The 19,371-nt window shown below is 32.4% G+C and overlaps 3 protein-coding genes across 3 annotated transcripts; all 3 read right to left on the bottom strand.

Moving 5' to 3' along the window:
• Nucleotides 1-153: 153 nt before the first annotated feature.
• LOC114413185 (probable serine/threonine-protein kinase At1g54610) lies at nt 154-7,291 on the bottom strand. The gene is made up of 7 exons (XM_028377432.1): nt 6,881-7,291; nt 5,737-6,021; nt 4,986-5,303; nt 4,222-4,443; nt 3,641-3,735; nt 793-910; nt 154-581 (listed from the first exon to the last, which is right to left on the bottom strand). The coding sequence occupies exons 1-7, from the start codon at nt 7,229-7,231 to the stop codon at nt 252-254; spliced, it is 1,719 nt and encodes a 572-aa protein (XP_028233233.1). The 5' UTR covers nt 7,232-7,291; the 3' UTR covers nt 154-251.
• Nucleotides 7,292-9,599: 2,308 nt separating this feature from the next.
• On the bottom strand, nt 9,600-13,857 carry LOC114413184 (TSL-kinase interacting protein 1-like). The gene is made up of 8 exons (XM_028377431.1): nt 13,708-13,857; nt 12,666-12,807; nt 12,240-12,448; nt 11,897-12,135; nt 11,571-11,796; nt 10,720-11,121; nt 10,159-10,275; nt 9,600-10,068 (listed from the first exon to the last, which is right to left on the bottom strand). The coding sequence occupies exons 2-8, from the start codon at nt 12,790-12,792 to the stop codon at nt 9,982-9,984; spliced, it is 1,407 nt and encodes a 468-aa protein (XP_028233232.1). The 5' UTR covers nt 12,793-12,807; nt 13,708-13,857; the 3' UTR covers nt 9,600-9,981.
• Nucleotides 13,858-16,953: 3,096 nt separating this feature from the next.
• On the bottom strand, nt 16,954-18,960 carry LOC114413183. Its single transcript, XM_028377430.1, has 3 exons — nt 18,710-18,960; nt 18,315-18,395; nt 16,954-17,628 (listed from the first exon to the last, which is right to left on the bottom strand). Exons 1-3 carry the CDS (start codon nt 18,866-18,868, stop codon nt 17,221-17,223), a joined length of 648 nt encoding a protein of 215 aa, XP_028233231.1. The 5' UTR covers nt 18,869-18,960; the 3' UTR covers nt 16,954-17,220.
• Nucleotides 18,961-19,371: the final 411 nt, after the last annotated feature.

The raw sequence follows: 19,371 nt of genomic DNA, 5'->3' as shown, positions 1-19,371 counted from the left end.
TTTATGCAACGAAAAAATATGAAGAGAAGGGAGAAAGTTAAGATAAGATTGATGATCTGACACAGAGCCATAAAGAGAAAATAATATTGTAAAAAAATACTTATTATTACTACAAATGTTGTCTATAATAAAGTATTTATAATAGACTATAAATTGTTCAAATTTTATTTCTTAAATATTTTTATCACATCTTCCGAAAGGGAAGAGTGACTCAAATGATTATAAATACAATAGAAAACAAGCAGAGAAAGTTACATTTCGTGGCCCAACTTCTTATTTGGTTCGTAGAGGCTTGATAGATTCTCTGGATCAAGTCGAATATCCATTGCAGAAAAGGACTTGCGCAAGGGACCAAGTTCATTGCGATTGATCATATCAATTATAGATGCTTGCCAGAGGGTATAGTTTTTTATGTTCTTAAGAGCATTAGGATGGCCCTCGGTTTTGGGGGATTTTCTCACACTGGAGAGAAAAACGGGGGATATAGATGCATTCATGCTCCTCTCGTTCATAAAGAGTGACCATGTGCTGCTTCCACTTTTCCCTGTTTCTTCACATTTCATGTCTTGTGCCACACTCTTCTGTTGTCAAAACCAAAAACATACAAGTATTACCTTTGTCTTCACTATATGCAAATATCTAGCTACAATAGTTCTTTAAAAAGAATGAGTAGTTTCTACGAGATTCTAAGTTCAAACTTCATTACCGTCATTGTACATAATATTAAAAAAGTTCCTTAAATGTGAAAAAATATATCAAATAATTTGATGAAACTGTTTGGTTGGAAATCACCTCTTTTGCTGATTCTGAATCTCTCCTGCTTTGTTCAGCAGTTTGGTTCTTTCGTGACTGACTCACATTGCATGCACTTGTTTGATATACATGCCCTTTTTTTTTCAGACCCTTGCGCCTTAGTTTTTCATGAAAAGTAATAAACAATGATCAAGATCAGTCCACAATATGAAATCCAATGCTGCACTATAGTTAATGGTTAATGTTGAAGATATACTTTTGTAACTGCATAATATTTTATTTTTCAATTTTTAAAATAGGATTTAGTAAATAAGTTGATTCCCTATATTTTAGGAGTAAGTCAGTTTTAATAGATTAGCCTAGTTAATAAGTGGTTCCTATCTTTAAGGAGCAAGTTAGTTTTAATATTCTGTTTTGTTAATATCTTGTTATCTAATTAGTTTATCTTTTGCTATTTATTGTATCGTTGCTGAGAACAATTTGAATTAGAATAGAATAATTTTATTTCCTCTGCATACGTATTGTCTCTCTTCTCTCCTCTGTTTTTTATAATTTCCTCCACAAAACCAACAATTGGTATCAAGAGCCTTATTCTTACGGGACCTCTACCATGGAAGGTGAAGCAAGTTTTTCCCACATAACTCTTCCAATCTTTGATGGAGAGAATTATGATCTTTGGGAAGTGAAAATGCAATCCTACATGGAGTCTTTGGATTTATGGGATGCTGTGGAAGAGGATTATGAAATATATCCGCTGCCTGAAAATCCCACCATGGCCCAAATTAAAAATCATAAGGAAAGAAAGATGAAGAAGGCAAAGGCGAGGTCATGTTTGTTCACTGGTGTTTCACAAATGATATTCATCAGAATCATGACTCTTAAATCACCCAAAGCAATTTGGGATTATCTGAAAGAGGAATACGCTGGAGATGATAGAATACGAAGCATGCAAGTGCTGAATTTAAGGAGAGAATTTGAGCTTCAAAGGATGCAAGAGTCAGAGACAATCAAAGAATACTCAAACAAATTGTTGGGTATTGCCAACAAGATAAAGTTGTTGGGAAGTGATTTTGCTGATTCGAGAATTGTAGAGAAAATTTTGGTAACGGTGCCGGAGAGGTATGAAGCATCTATAGCTTCATTGGAGAACACAAAGGATCTGTCGAAAATCACATTGGCAGAAGTGCTACACGCCCTGCAAGCTCAAGAGCAGCGAAGGTTGATGAGGCAAGATAGTGTTGTCGAAGGTGCTTTGCCCGCCAAACATCATGAAGTTGATGAAAACAAAAAGGATTTTTTCAAGAAGAACCAACCAGCAAGCAGCGAAAATAGTGCAAACAACCAAAACAAATGTAAGGATAAAAAGAAAAATTATCCACCTTGTCAACATTGTGGCAAAAAGGTCATGCACCTTTCAAATGTTGGAGGAGACCAGATGCAAAATGTAACAAGTGCAACCAGATAGGGCATGAAGCGGTGATCTGCGCCAACAAAAATCACCATGATGAGGGAGCTCAGATTGCTAATCAAGAAGAAGAGGACCAACTGTTTGTGGCCACATGCTTCTTGAGTAGTGAATCAAGTGAAAGTTGGTTGATTGATAGTGGTTGTACGAACCACATGACATATGATAAGACTTTATTCAAGGATTTGAAGCCAACTAATGTCTCAAAGGTCAGAATTGGGAATGGTGGCTATATTCCTGTAAAAGGAAAAGGAACTGTTGCAATTTCAACGTGTTCAGGTATCAAATTAATATTAGATGTTCTTTATGTACCTAACATTGACCAAAACTTGCTAAGTGTAGGTCAGTTGATTAAAAAGGGATTTAAAGTGTCCTTTGAACATCAACATTGCTTTATCTATGACAATTTTGGCCGGGAAGTTCTAAGGGTTAAAATGAAAGGTAAAAGCTTCTCATTTGATCCAGCAGAGGAGGAGCATACAACCTATTTCACTCAAGTCACACCCACGGAATTCAAGCACAAGAGACTTGATCATTGCCGTCTTGAAAGAATGCTAAACATGGAAAAAAGGAAATATGCAAAAGAAAATTTGAAGAAGTTTCAAATGGAGGAATGCAAATCTGTTAGCACTCCAATGAATCAAAAGGAGAAGTTCAGCAAGAAAGAAGGTGTTGATAACATTGATGAAGGATATTATGGGAGCTTGATTGGATGTCTAATGTATCTCACTTCAACAAGGTCAAATATTCTATTTGCTCAAAAAGAACAAAATTGAAATTTTTGTTGATAATCAAGTAGTCATTGCTATTGCAAACAATCCCGTGTGTCATGGGAAGACTAAACATTTCAACATCAAGTTCTATTATTTGATAAAGATGCAACAAAGTGGTGAAGTGAACTTAATTTATTGTAAGTCTAAAGATCAACTGGCTGACATGTTTACAAAGTCACTACCTATCAACAAACTTGAACTTAAAGAATTGGAGTTTGCAGTTCCAAAAGCAAGGAGGAGTGTTGAAGATATACTTTTGTAACTGTATAATATTTTATTTTTCAATTTTTAAAATAGGATTTAGTAAATAAGTTGATTCCCTATATTTTAGGAGTAAGTCAGTTTTAATAGATTAGCCTAGTTAATAAGTGGTTCCTATCTTTAAGGAGCAAGTTAGTTTTAATATTCTGTTTTGTTAATATCTTGTTATCTAATTAGTTTATCTTTTGCTATTTATTGTATCGTTGCTGAGAACAATTTGAATTAGAATAGAATAATTTTATTTCCTCTGCATACGTATTGTCTCTCTTCTCTCCTCTGTTTTTTATAATTTCCTCCACAAAACCAACAGTTAATATATCAATAGCACATAATTTGGTTCACACTTGTGTGAAAGACAAAGCTTCTTAGTTCTAAACTGATAGCATACCTTTTGCGTCTCTTTGTTTGTGAGCGTTCGCCGTCGTCTTTGTAGATCACTGGTAGCGCTGAAAGGTCACATGCTAATGGACTTGACGTGAAAAACTGTAAGCAGTCAACCCTTAGCATATAGCAATTTCAATTTTCAAATAATGTTTTTACGGCACATAAAAATTCTATTTTGTTCTTCAAACTTTTGAAAGTTTATAACTTGCAAATTTAGTAAGAAAACCTTGCTAACTTTCAAATATCAAGTGGCTAATTCAGGACTTGATCTTAGTGTCAATTAATGATGATGTTCTTCGTGTTGAAAAGCGAAGACTAAGGTAAGGAACAATGGAAAGACAGTAGTTATCTTATTTTATCAAAGGAGCACTTCTAATCTTCCTTAAACGTCCTCTTCATCAAATAAAAAATATCAACCAAATATTTGTTATAGATATTAAAAATATTTATGTTTATTGCAAGAGTTTAATTTCAGACACTATTACAGTCTCTAAGTCATTCATTATCAAATAAAAACACATCTAAGTGCACATAAAAGTAACTAGAAGCATGATTAATTAGCAACAAGCTAGAGAAGTAACTCACTTCACTTTCAAGAGCAGAGGCAGCGGTGCCACGAGAGTAAGAGTCTAGATCAAGAAGAGTGGCCAAGAGAGCACAGGCAGAGGAAGGAAAATCCTTGAAATTTTCTTCATAATTAGCTTTATAATGTGGTGGTGGACGGAAGCTTGTCATTAGCTTCATTTTTATCCAGTAATCCGCTGAAGGTGAACCACAAAGTTTGAAAATCATGTGAAGCTGTTCAACCTATATACACAAAATTCTTAGCAGCTGATCAGACCCTAAAAAGCTTCTATTAGCAGCTTTAATTAATATAGAATGTACCAAATGCATTCACACATTCATAAGATATGAATCAGACTTAAAATATGCATTTGAGATTTAAACCATCCAATCTTCATCGATGCCGATTTATGATTGTGCGAATGCATGAGTTCAAAGAATTCGGGTCAATACCCAAATATAGTAGGGGGACAAGAGAAATTATTATATGGTCTAAAACTATCATGTCCTGGACAATCTTCTCATAACACATAATTGAGTTTTATTAATTTTTTCTCGAAGAACTCAATTACGTGTCATGTAAAAGTTATTTATGATCATAGACACATCACATGTAGTAGTCCTAGACCATGTAATAATTTCTCCATGAAAAGGGGCAAAAATCAGTTAGTTACTTTAACATGCATGTGAGATGACTTGATATAAGTTTCCATAATGATCAGATCAATCATCGTTGTGTACAGCTAAACTCTTTCACTATTTTCATGCAGTCCAAATAGTTTTACCTCGGTCCTCCCGGGCATAATTGGTCTTCCAAGGAACATCTCGGCCAACAAGCATCCTGCACTCCAGAGATCAATTTCATATCCATAATCTGTTGATCCTAAAAGAAGTTCAGGAGCTCTATACCAAAGTGTCACCACTCGATTTGTAAAAGGTCCTTCAGGTTTGATAGCGAAAGAATTTGCCAGCCCAAAATCTGCAATTTTTAGCACCCCTTTTTTATCTACTAACAAGTTAGAAGGTTTAATATCTCTATGCATAACTCCCCTCTTATGACAATGCTGCAGCCCCAAAAGCAGCTGCTTCATATAACACTTGATCTGCATAAATTACAACTAAACCACTGTTATCATTTCATCACTAGCCAAGTGCTGATCCAAATATCAACAAGAACAACATAGGAAGTGACTAAAGATTTTTAAATTTGAGCTATTACAAATCCTATATTTATTAATAAACAAAATCAAGAGCAACTAAAATAAAAGAAACAAATCATTTATATGTAGCCTTTCCTAGCAGCAAACAATCACAATTTACAAATCTCAAAATGAATCTTTTTGGAATAAAAATATAATTAGCTCGAATTCCAGTATAAAAGTTATTTATACTTTCATATACTAATGAATGATAAGATTCTTAACTTTTGTAATAATTACTTTAAAAGATATTCAGAATGATTCTTAATTTATTAACCGTGTGAAATCTTTTTATACTAAGAGTGCATTGAAATTAATATCAGTGTATAAACCAAACCTGTGGTTCAGTGAGTTTCTCCCCAGGCCGGGAGATAATTCTTGTAAGGTCAGAATGCATGTAATCAAAAACAATATAAAGACTATACTGCATCCTTGATGTTGCTAGTCCTTCCAGTTTCATGACATTGGGATGATCCAGAGCCTGCAGTATCATTATCTCTCTTGCCATAAACTTTATGCTTTCAGGATCAGATGTGTCAAATCTTACCTTCTTCAAAGCAACAATCTTCCCAGTATCTTTATCTCGGGCTTTGTATACATTGCTATATGTTCCACGCCCCACCTACCACCCCAGATAAATAAGTTAATTGCTTCTCCAATCCCTTTCTCTATATGTACGTCAAATCATTACAGTAAATGATTTGATATCATTATGGTAATAACTCCTAACCAATCTTTACATGAATGTAATCGAGTTTTATGGAGACAATAGAGTGAATAGACACGTTATAGTCCGGAATCATATAATAATTTCTCTAAACTTACATGCATGCGAAGAGAAAGAACAACCTAACTGTCCGTTTGGAAGTAACAAGGAATTAAAGGAGAAAGTTCAAAAATTGGTGTAGGTATCACGCCTTCTGTCACACTACTTTAATTTAATTTTTATTTTATTTCATTCCACTCCACTGAACAGGAGCTAAAATTATATATAAGCTAAGAAAATAATCTTGTGGCTTATTATCAGAGAAATTTTCCGATAAATTTAGCTAGAAAATGTACACTATTATATAATTTTACTTACATACAACTTTATACATGAATTTGTTAACGTTAAAGAATTAATGTTATTTACATGCAACTTTACACATGTTTAATAAATGAAACATACACTATAACTAACTAAGGAGTATATACTCAAGAATTTATAGATATCACAAAGTATTACTCTCTTTTTTAATTACATGTTTGGACACATGCGTTAAGAAATGTAACCAATTTGTTGAATTTTATAGAAAATATTAGACAATTTCTTAATATATCATTTATCTCTCTAATTAATTACTCACTTACTCTTCTTATATACTACTCTCACTAAATATTGATTAAGGATAATCTTAACAAAAAAATATTTAATGTAACAATGGATTTATAATAAAAAAAATTATATAAAATGGAGGAAGTAGGTGTTATATTAGTACCTTTCCGAGTTTGTCATAGGAATCAACACTCTTGGGAACCAAACTAGCCAAAACGTTTGGAGGGATATTATCAACGAGCCATTTTGGCCAGCCTTCCACAAACTCATAGCGTGCAGTGTTGTTCTTCTCCTCTGAAGCATTAGCAAGCTCATGACTCTTGTCATCGTTTGTAGCAACAGCCTCTACCTTGCTACTAGTATTATCTCTAATTTCTTTGTCTTCCAACACGTCAACGTGCTTGTTAGATGAGTGTGTAGTAATGATTGGTTTGGGTGCATGCTGCTCCTTGTTTCGTTTCAACCTCTCAGCGTTCCTCCGAGGAGGAGTGTATTTGGTGTTAACGCACCCCATATGGCGACTCGAAACTGCCAATATCTCTGTTTCGGTCACAACCACGGCATATACTATACTATATGTATCTAACTGTAAATTTAACCAACACTAATAATAAGAACAAATTGTCTAACCAAATGTATCTATGGCTTTTTATTTGACACTTAATTATTTCTCTCCCATCCAATAAATGTATTTTAGATAAAATGGTATTTTCAGTTGTGACTTCAAATTGAAAATTAACTCTTAGACTACAATTAAAGGATTCAAATGTGAACTCATTTGACAACAACTTTTGATAACACTAATGAAATGGATAAAAATTTTGTTTTATTATTTCTAAAATAGACTTAATCATATGAATTACTACTATAACTTTATTTTCTAAAATGAACCTTCTTTCAAATATAAAGAATAAGCAATGTATTTTAGGTTAAAGATAGAAAATTAATTCTATAATCAAATCATTAAAGAAGAAATTTTATCTCATTTCACTTAAATCTAAAGGAAAGAAAAGTATAAAACGAAATAAATCCCATCAAGTTTCATTCTATGACCTTATATCATATTTTAAACAATCCAAAAAAAAGAGTAATATCATGTGATTCCATGTAGTATTTTCTCTTCATTGTCATTATAAGGAATCATTAAAGTATTATTAAAATAAATAAATATTTGTAATCAGAAACTAAACAGATTTTACATTACAAACAAAAAAATAGTTTAATTAATTTTTATGCATTGTAAGTGTAAAAAAAAATACATTATCAATCAATTAAAAATTATTATAGATATGACTTTTATGTTAATTGTTTTTAATGTTAATAAATTTATTATATATGATAAATTATGATTGAATAATCACATATGTACATATATTATTTACTCATAAAAATCATATAATGCTCATTGTCAAAATATATAATTAAAGTAATAAATAAAATATATTTAATATTTTTAATTAGCATTTTTTTGGTACATCCAGACAATAATAATAACAATTTGGCTGGAACAGCCTGTTAGCCGGCACAAGATAGAGAATTGAAATATTTGGAATTATGAGTGGTAAACCCTGGCTTTCTCCGTCAACGATGATTGAGTGTTTGAGTATCGTATCATATTAGAATACCAATGTTTGGATTTCATCAGACACCAATTACTATATATGTATTATTCGTGACGGACCGGCTCCTGCTCACAACCCCAACCATTAATTAAATTCATTTGTTTGTCTTTTTATGATGTGCCATGTGTTTCACCACTATTTATTTTATAAAGAGAGAAAGAAACCATAGATAAGAAGAAAAAATAATTAATATGATAAATGGTGTGATAATATATATCTTTATATATATAATGAAAGTGATGTATGTTTTGATTTATGCATTTTTTTTCCCAATTTTATTCTTCGATTTGCTATATGTAACTCCCACTTTTCTATTGACGCTTCTGATATTTTTCTTTTTGGGTACAGCTGAGGCTACTGATATATTCTTTTTAGATATTTTGTCTATTTAAAATGTTATCTTTTCAAAATTACTTCACTATTTTATTCTAATTCTCAACCTCCTGTCAGTTATATTAATAAATAAAAACTATATTAACTATATACGACAAATTAAATTTCAAAAAATAAAAATACATATAGACTCGTACATATTTGTCTTTCCACTAGTATATAAAGTATGTTAAATTAATTATTTGGTTGTTAATTTGGTTCTTATTTATGAATGAGTTATTTGATAATATATATATATATATATATATATATATATATATATATATATTCACATTTTAAATGCTTGCATATATTTATTTTTATACTTTAATTATATAAAGTTTATGAAAAAAAAACTTATTAGTTATTTCTAACAATTTTGAAGATTGGTCACATTGATCAAACTAAGTGCCAATTTGATTTAGCATTGATTAAATTAATTTTAAAGTGATGTAATTTATATTTAAATATTTTATCATAAAATCAAATTAGAAATAATATTTACTACAAAATTTTGAATCAAACACAAAATTATTCAAAATTATTTCAACTTAAAATTAATTTTGAATCCATAATCAATTTTCAACTCAATCAACTCCCCAACATTAAATCAATTACACACTAAAAAAGTTGATCTTGAACTTCGTCAAACCGTATTTGTAATGCACATTAAACATAATTTTAGACTTTGCTTAATTTGTAATATATATTTTTTACGTTTTCATAATTTAACGGAAGTATTATTATGAATTGTATTGTTTTGTAGCAAGCACATTTAAATAAATCATACCTGATATCTTTTGCATGTTACCTAAAACCTGATACAAGCTAATCGAAAATACCAGGCATCAAATTGTAATGCTTAAACTTACAAATGCAAGAAACCAATTGAATAGCAATCATTTTCTTTCCACTTATATGTCTTCCAATTCGCACCAAATAAGATTAGTCTATTCCAGAGTAAGATGAAAGGTTCAAAAGTATAGCATGATCATTATAATTACATTTCAGCACATCACTCTAGAGATAGTTGACATAAAGCCGAACCAAATCGGGACCAAAGCGAAGACAATGCAAAAGAGCTAAATATTAGTCCTCTCAGTGGCTATGGTTTAAAGTTTAAGCCTGACACAGCTCCGTAATCAGTATTCTGACTGGCTCGTATCTTCAGCAAGTATTTCTATTATGTACAATTTCCTTTTTCTTCTTTTTCCTGAGAACGTATCTTCGAAATGGAGTCATTTGGTCAACAAATTATGCATCTGTGCTGCTATTTAACAAATTTGCCAGTAAGACCGTCTCCACCAATAAGCTTCTGTGCGGGCATGCCAAGATCAAAAGGTCCCATAGAATCATTCTGTATTCAGATAGTACATTACTTAAATCAGAAATCAAGATATTAAACATATAGTAAACACTAAAATGCTTCAATGAGAAAATTAAATACCCAATTGATGCCTGTTAACCCAAGACTTCTATCATCATCATATGGGCGTGAAGAAAGCAAGTCTGTCTGAGTCTTCCCCGATGGAGGATTTTGTGAAGCTCCATCTTGATCATTGACCTTTAAAACACCACAAGAGACAATGAAGGGCAAGTAATGATGGATAACGAAGCTTCCATACAACTCCATAGTCTACTAATAGAAACATAATCTCATTCATTCCCACATCAATTTGAATCCCAATATCCGTCCTAGTGCAACACTAGAAGTTACTTTATTAACAAGACATTTTTGTGGAGCCTTAGGTTCATTTGAAAATACAAATATTATGTTCATAGAATACCTGTTAATACTAGGTACTTATAAAGCGGATGATGACAATAATATCAAGTTATACATTGCCTTCTTAAAAGCATCTATCTTTCAGAAAAGTTGCACAAATAAAAAATTGTTTTTGAGTTATCATACAAAAAGCACTAGGTAATTTTTCCATCAGACGCACCAGCTACATTAAACTACTTCACATTTCAATAATGGATTCTCATTGAAGACTGGGCAACTAACCTTATCTATATTTGACAACTTTAACAAGTTTGAAAAAACACCCTGACTGCAGACAGCAGAATAATCCTTTCTACAAGCTGCCTGCACATCCGTTGGGGAAGATAACTTTTGAAGAGGAAATGCATGACATGTCTCTTCAGCATCCAAAATAGATGTGTGCAAGTCATCAGCAGGTAGTCTTGGAACTGGGCAATTATTAATTTGAGCAGCGGCAATAAAAGCATCCAATGAATCAGAAGTTATATCACACGGCTGTATGCCAGCAAATGATTTTGGATCAAGCCCACCAAATAATGATGCTTCGGACAGGAGGCCCCCTATGCTTATATTGCTTAGACTATCAACCCATGGAGATGATGACTGTTGAAGGCTGCTACTTATTCTTGTTCTTGGCTCATTATCCTAGTTAGAACAAACATGCATATCTTAGAAAACAAATATTTATGATGAAATGTGTTGGAAATTAGTCTTTTATTAGAACATAAGGAACATATTGAAACTGTCAGAAGATTGGCATTCAAAATTCATTTTAGAATTCACAACCAACCAACAATAGATTTCTCAAACATCCAATAAAGGTCAAAAATAAGAATTATATATGCACAAAAACTACCCAAGTGTTTATGGTCTCATGGTATCACAAATAAGATTAATTAATGACATTTTAACTTTCCTTTCAAATTTTTATACCCACATTCCAAAACTTTTCCCAGAATTATATCAGTATTTCAGTCAATAAAGCAAACCATCATAAAAATCATTTTGTTGTTCTTTGATTTACACATTGATGGGCAATTTAAGCAACTCTTTGCTAGTTATTATAATGCACAACAAAATAGCTATCAGTCTACCGTAGGATCAACAGCAGCGTTTTCTACTTTCTGAGCCACAGTTTCACTTGCTGCATTGCCCACTTCGGTTTCTTTGTATTCTTTGCTTATCTCAACCTCGTCCCGTTCACCACGTAAAGTCTCCTCTAAATTAGCATTGTCTCCTCCGGGTACAACAAGCTTATAGGGAGTTGGTGTAGAAGGTATACCAAAAGACCTGGGCTCATGCATGTAGAACCAGCCATACCTTGAAAGAGAGAGAGAGAACAAGTTACAACACTATAAATATAAACTACCTAAGTTCCACATAGAAAAGGATAAATAAGATAGATGATCAGATATAATACTTCAACCGGAAAAGTGCAGGAGTTCCAACAGCAGCATAAACAGCAGAGGCTGTTGTGTCACTGTCATTAATTGTCCACCTTCTGCAGTCAGATAGATTTTCCATTACATTATATGGAAAAAGTATAAGGTCCCCATTGGCTATACTTGAACTTCCCCACTTCTTTCCAAGGTGTTTTAATATTGAAGATATTTTCTTTCGACCTCTAAGTGTGAGTTCCAAATAAGGATTATGCCCATCCTGAAAAGGAAAATAGTCTAAGCATCAAGACCTACTGCATGCAGACTAGGAAAGACATAGAGTACATCCAAATTTTCCAAATGCTACACAAATCACCATGTGACCTTTTCAAGTCCTATCCGAGTTTCTTCATTAATTGGAAAAAGTTGTAACTTGATTTTTGCAGAAGTGAGCATTTGTCCAGGATGAAGTTCAATAGCCTTTCTCTTTTCTGTAAGAAAAGTACACTTGTTGGAAAGTTCTGGGCACTTTCTCATATGTTCCTTAAATGGAAAATACTGATTCTCTTTATCAGTCAACTCTTGACTGCATCCTAAATAGAAAAAGATTTAACTATATTAAACAAAATGTACAAGATAGTGGCAACTGAACACTTGTGCAATTTTCAAAACTAGTGTTGCCTCATCCAAGAAAATAAAAGATTCATTTTTTCTAAGACACGGCAAATTCAATGCATCAAGGGGGAGGACAATTTGAAACCAAAATACTGTTAAATCAATACAAATGGTAGTTTGACAAAAATGTATTACCTCTGGCTTTGCTATCCAACTTATTTGTTCTTTTGGGAGAATTTCTCACTCCAATGGATCCTGTCTTTAGATTGCACTTTCCAGAAGCCTTCACGGCTTTCCTGTCTAGTGATCTACCTGTTTTCATGATGGTTCAACCTTCCTGAAAATGATGATAAAATAATCCTTGTTGTTATCCTTCTTGAGAAAGCACTAAAGAATAGCCAAAAAATTAAGAGAAGGCACCAAAATAGCTAGTCAGAGAAAGAGATTCACTAACTGAGGAGCAATTCAAGATATGTACCAGTAAATTCATCAAACAAAAATCACCAGGATTGCTTTCAGTACCTACTGTTTTGACATCACAAAACCATATAAATAAACCTAGATACTAGTATAAGGGTCCTGAGCCCTAACATGTTATCAGATTATAATCCTGGAACTAAAGTTAACACAAATCTACGCCTTTAGAGAAAATTTTCACGTTGGAAACAAAACAAACCCACCAGTATAAGAATAATTATGCAGACACTATCAGCTTCAATTCAGCAAAACAAATTCAAAAATCCCAATTCCAAACGAAATTTACCATAACCCACCATTTTTCTTTTTTGTATTTCACTAGAATTATCAAAGACATCCTTTCACTTTCCGTCCTTATTCACACAATCATCGAACATGAGAGAAGGTTAAACTAAATTTCAAGGAAGACCCGAGAGTCATCACACAGCCCTAATTGCGATCAGGATCACAACAATGGCATACCATAAGCAATCCTAACACTAGAATCATATTTATCTACGCGCACCAAAAACCCTAATTCGATTATTACACGATTCAGATTACAAAGAAAACAAACATTCCAACACTGAGATCAAATTAAAGAATTGTGTTACAGAAAAAGAGTGTCACAAAAAGTAATCGAGCGGAAAAAAATTAAGGCGAAGGGGAGGGATACAGAGATGAATTCCATTAACAATGAAAGCATGTTTTACAGCGGGAAATGGTGAATTGAGTATAGCGAAGTTAAATTCGATAGGTTAGGAAGGGTTGAGTCAAGAACCTTCGAGAAGCTCCGACGGTGGGAAGAATAACTGAACGGAATCGCAGAGAGAGAGAGAGGGAACAGAAACAGTGTGCGCGGGAATGAATGAATGTTGAAAGTTTGTAAACGGAGGGAACCAAAGAAGAAAGGGACCACCAAATTTTTTCAAGGCCAAGGCGGTAACACTTTTTTCAGTTGGGGGGGTCCACACTCCACAAACACGTTCCGTTTACGTTTCCTCTTCAGTCTTCGTGGCTTTTTTAAAGTATGAGCCTCAGACAAATTAAGCCTTTGGGGTCCCAAGATTTAGATAGCTTCTTAAACACTTATTTGTTAACGAGGGTAAATTCTTTATTTTTTAATTTATTCAGTTAATATTAATAACCAAAATGTCTAAGTGAATAGAATTTTTAATTTGTTATTTTTCTATTTTTATTTCATAATTTTTAAATTGAAACTATTATAAAAAATATCACTTCTTTTTCTTTCTTCCAAAAACTTCCATTCAAATCCAATGATTTTCAAGGGAAAAATAATTAGTACTTAACAAAGAGAATGTTAGAGAAAATGTGACTAGCATTCCTCTTATAGAAATAGAAGAAAAATTGAGTGGAAATAAGTTAAGAAATTGTTTGGTTAGAAATAAATGAGAAAAAAAAAAGTTATTGTTAAAATATCATATTATTCTAAGAGTGTATAACATTATTTTAAGATAAATAGTCATTTTGACTTATATACTTTACATTCAACAATAATTTAGTCTTTATATTTTTAAAATGATCAATTTAGTTCATAAAAATATAAATATTGTGACAAATTAATCTAACCATTAAGTATTTGTCATTTTTGTATATATGTCATTAGTGACTTGACAATTCCACATAAGCACATAGTATTTTGGATTAAAATGTTAGGTTTTTTTTTTGTCTCATTTCTTTTTTTTTATCTCTTTTTTCCTAATTTGTCCTTAATAATCCTCCCTCTTCTCCTAGTTTATCATCTACAATGATCCCCTCTATTATACCCTTAAATCTTCTTTTTCTCTTTCTTTCTTCATTAACCATTCCTTCGTCATCAACCTCCCACTCCATCTCTTTTTTTCTCTCTTAAAATCCTCAAAATCTAAAATCCCCCAAAATTACAATTACAATTTCATACTTAATGGACAATCAAAACCATAAAAATTCATAAAATTGAACAAAGAAAAACAAAACAAAACATTGGATGGACAAAACAGATTCTCATGCATCCTAATTATCATCTCCATGAATTGCAAAACCACTAACAGAGATTAAAAACAAACAAAAGTGCATTCAACGCAAAATCAACAGCACTAGCCCATATATATACTTAGTGGTGGATCCATAACTTTTTCTTAGTGTGGGCAAAAAATTGTTTAAACTCCATCCAATCCTTATTATAAGGTCCAATTAATTGTTTTGTTGGAATAAAAAAAATAGCTAATTTAGTTTAAAACATTAATTTATCCTAAATTGATTTTTTTTTTCAAAACTAGCCTCATAAACAAACATTGAGTTATATTTTCTCACTGTTACATCATTCTAACATTGTTTTAATTAAGGAGATTTTATGAAAAACATCATTAATACACATGATATTTTAAATTGAACTTTATAAAAATGGCTAAGTCACACTTTAATTTGAACCTTATAATAAAGACCAGAGTCAGAAATATTTTTACAAAAGAAAAATATCATAAATTTTTGCAAGATATATAATGTCGTGACAAAAAAATCAAAATATTTAACTTTTTACAAATGATAATTGTCCTCTACACATTTTCACACTTTGAAAATGTTCTATGATTTTTTCATTGTTAATATTATAAAAAATCAAAGGAATAAAATAATAAAATTAGTATCAATTTATTATCTTTTTTATTCCTTATATTTATTCAGTTTTTTAAAAATTATCTCGAGGAAGAAATACCTTTTTTATGAAGGCAAATTTTTTTTATTACATACATACAAACAAAAAAAATCTTGTGCGACACCTTAACACATGGATTTGCCAATGTCTATATTGCTAGGATCAACACCACAAATACTGTGACAGGGATGGGGACAACGAGCAGATGGGGCTTGCACTTGGGCTTGAGCACAGCAAGGGCAGACTGTCATTGATGTTGCTCCCAAGATTGACATTGGCAATGACACAAGCCTCAACAGATATGCGATGGTTAGTGTAGGAGAGCAAAACACGAAGATCTTGGTTTTGGTCATGGCTACATTTTGGCAGCTACAAGGTGGTGGAAGAAAGAGAAGGAAGGGTAAAAACAAGAAACATGTAATTTTGTTCTCCATGTCAACATTTATCATCATGGTGATGCCTTTAAATTTTGTTCATAGTCTCTAATGGCAAATAGAAGAAGCAGAGGGGAAACAAATGGGAGTGAGAAGAGGGGGAACAACATGTCACATATGCACTCAATGCTAACAGAACCATTGGACTAATTTGTTACAACATTTACACTTTTGTGAACTAAATTGATCATTTTCAAAGTATAAAAATCAATCACCATTGAATCCATTATGGGTGAAATTTATTTGAGGCAACCATAATAATCAGATCACATAGAACAAATGACAAAATCATGTCATTTTGGTCCTAAATAATGGGTATTTAAAAAAAAATGCTATAACATATTTTATATAATTAATATAATTTTATTACAATATAGTATTAGTAAATTTTGTTATCTTTAATTTTATTCTTATAAACTTTTTAATAAATATTTGAATTATTCGATTAAATCTTTAAAAATTTAATTAGTAACATTTATATTTTATGTCAAAATTTCATAAATATGTTGTGTATAAATATTTTATACAGGATAGAGGGAGATAAATAATATCTTACACTATTTTTTAACCCAACCCTCTTCACTTAAGGGAGAATAATTAATAGGACAAAATAACCATATGTTATATCACCCAAGTCCAAACAATGGATTAAGCCACCAAATTAACATAATTTTTTATTGAGTTTGAAGATTATAATTATTGTCTATCTAATTATTTGTGATAATCAAGAATTTTAAATTAAGTAAATAACAGAAAGATGTCCATATTTATACTCAAATGAATTTAAATCCCACATTCTAAATAAATAAAACAGACGTGCATCCTCCTGTAAATCAAACACCTAAATTTGCGAAATGCAAAACTTCAGCTACTAATCTCAAACCCTTTCAGGCATAATTTAAAGCATCCCAATTCACAATCATATACACATAGATATTGATTTAGTAATAAGAATAAATTCTCTAGTAGCTTACTTCGCAAAATCTTATGCAAACATCACACACTAGTATGACTATATATTGCTTGGGAAATGGCCAACATTTTTCAAGAACTATCTATTTAAACATGTAAGCTGATGTTCAAGCTTTCAAACTGGACGACAATGCAACACCAATAAATTGAAGTTTATCCACAATAAATTTGACATTTTTCACCACAGATTTCATAAATGACCTCTTTTTTGTTCCCTATTCTAACTATGACAGCATCAGTATGAAAAATCATGACCAGGACTATCTGAATGCATATCCATGCAATCACTGGAGTTGGAAGAATTTGTGTCCCTGTTCTGGCCATTAGCATAAGTCATGTCACTGTTCCGGGTTCCATTTCCTGAAGACATGATATTACCTGAAGGAAAGCTCCCCTGTGCCAAATGATATGGCTGAAGGCTGCGACGAATGGGGCTAGAGAGTGCATTTGAGAACACTGAGTTCTTTGGTTGTTGATCAGGTTGTCCAGCACGTATCCCCTGTCCTGCCACAGTTGCTCCAAATGCATTAGAGGGTATTGATGCACCAAAATTAGTGTTGTGCATTGCAGTATGGGAGTTCTGTTGATGCATTGGTTGCCTTGGGGACACTGGTGCCTCCTCTCCTGCATATTCAAGCTCATTCTACATGCACACGCATAGCTCAAGGTTATATACTAAGATATATCCGAAACCAGATACATTCATTTTGAAGGATAGCCGGAAATAGCACAATTATATAAAGGAAATTCCAGTCCAAGTGAACTGAAAAGAGAAAAAGAAATTCTTTTTCATGCTCTGGCTGTAATTCAACAATCAAAATCCGTTTGGCAGGTGGCACAAGACCTCTTACACAAATAAAAATATTGGGATGGTGATAGGGCATACAGCCATTGTATTCAGTGTCCAGAAAAATCAAAGAGACAAATTAAAAGGTTTTCTGGTAGACTGGTACATCAACGAGACTTGGATACAATTCCCTAGGTGAATAAAGGTTTGCATTAAAGATTAGTATAGATTACTGAGGTAAAACTCTAATTTTGGTTAGAGAAGATTGTCACAAACACCTAAGAAATTAGGTCTAGGTTTTGTCCTACTTCAAAAACCAAAGGTCTAAGGATTATGTCCATCAAACAACAACTTAACATTCAAAGCAATTGACAAAGGGATCCATAAGCTATATACATAGATAGAGTTGACGAAATATACTTAAACCTTGTTGGATGGAGTAAAAAAAAAACAAGAAAAAGAGTATCTCCATTGAAAAAGTAACACAAAAGGCACAACATACAAAAAAAAAAAAAACAATTGCAAAGACAACAAAATAAAACCTGCAAATGGGTAACAATATCAATGGTGGTCAGCCTAGATCCATCTCGCTGTTGCCTGAGAATCCATTGATACAATTTTTCCTGTGAAGAAATGGAAGCAGCGTTATTCACATAACCAAATCCTCAACAGCGAGCAAAGTTCAAACACATCAAATTGGGAAATTTAAACAGCGGTCAATTCACTTGAGAAACAAATTACTATGAATTAGTAAAACCACAGACTGACGGAAAACAAAATCTCAAATCAATTATTCACAATAACCCTAAAACGGTAAACATCAATTGAATAAAAAAGGAGCGTGCTTTCGTTCAAGGTGGGTGCGTGTGCATATTTGCAGTTTAATTAATAATTTTTTAAAAAAAAGAAGGAAAAACGAAACGACGGAAGAGCTTACAAGAGCGTGTCGTTCACCGGCCTGGAATGAGAGTTTTTGTTGGTTCATGGCGTGGGTGTAGAGATGAGAGAGGGAGTTGGCGGTGCTGCAGAAAGTCGAGTACATGGTTCGATCCACTTCGTCAAGGCGCGTGGCCACGGACCTTCGCTTCTTCGCCATCCCAATGGCAATGGCGGATTTAGAGTGAGGAAGGACACTAGAAAATGTGTGTTGAGAGAGAAAACACAAAACAAAACCAAAGGGAAGTGATATGATATACTTGTACTACGAACGAAGGAATTTACTTACGGTGTACAGAGACGATACAAGTGGCGTCCACGTGGCGCCTCTTGCCGCTTTTCTCTTCTACTTGCTCTTTTTTGGCTCTCAAAATCCAAACTATAATTGCACTGCACCCAGCCAAAATTGAAACGCTACGGGCTTGTTTGGTATGGAATTTTTTTATTTTTTTTTGCCTCAATGTCAAATGTAAAAGCTTATTCTAGTCAACTTGATTTGTGAATAATTTAATGATAAATTAATTTTTAAATTTTATAATTTAATATTAAATTATATTTTAAATATTATAATTTAATAATAAAATAATCTTATAAATTTGATTATAACTATTAATATTAATTTGTTGTATTTTTATTCATTCAAAAAATTTACCTTTTAAAAAT

This window comes from Glycine soja, chromosome 5 (genome assembly GCF_004193775.1).
Source record: "Glycine soja cultivar W05 chromosome 5, ASM419377v2, whole genome shotgun sequence".
Classification (NCBI taxonomy): Eukaryota; Viridiplantae; Streptophyta; class Magnoliopsida; order Fabales; family Fabaceae; genus Glycine; species Glycine soja.
This window is presented reverse-complemented; position numbering and strand designations above follow the sequence as displayed.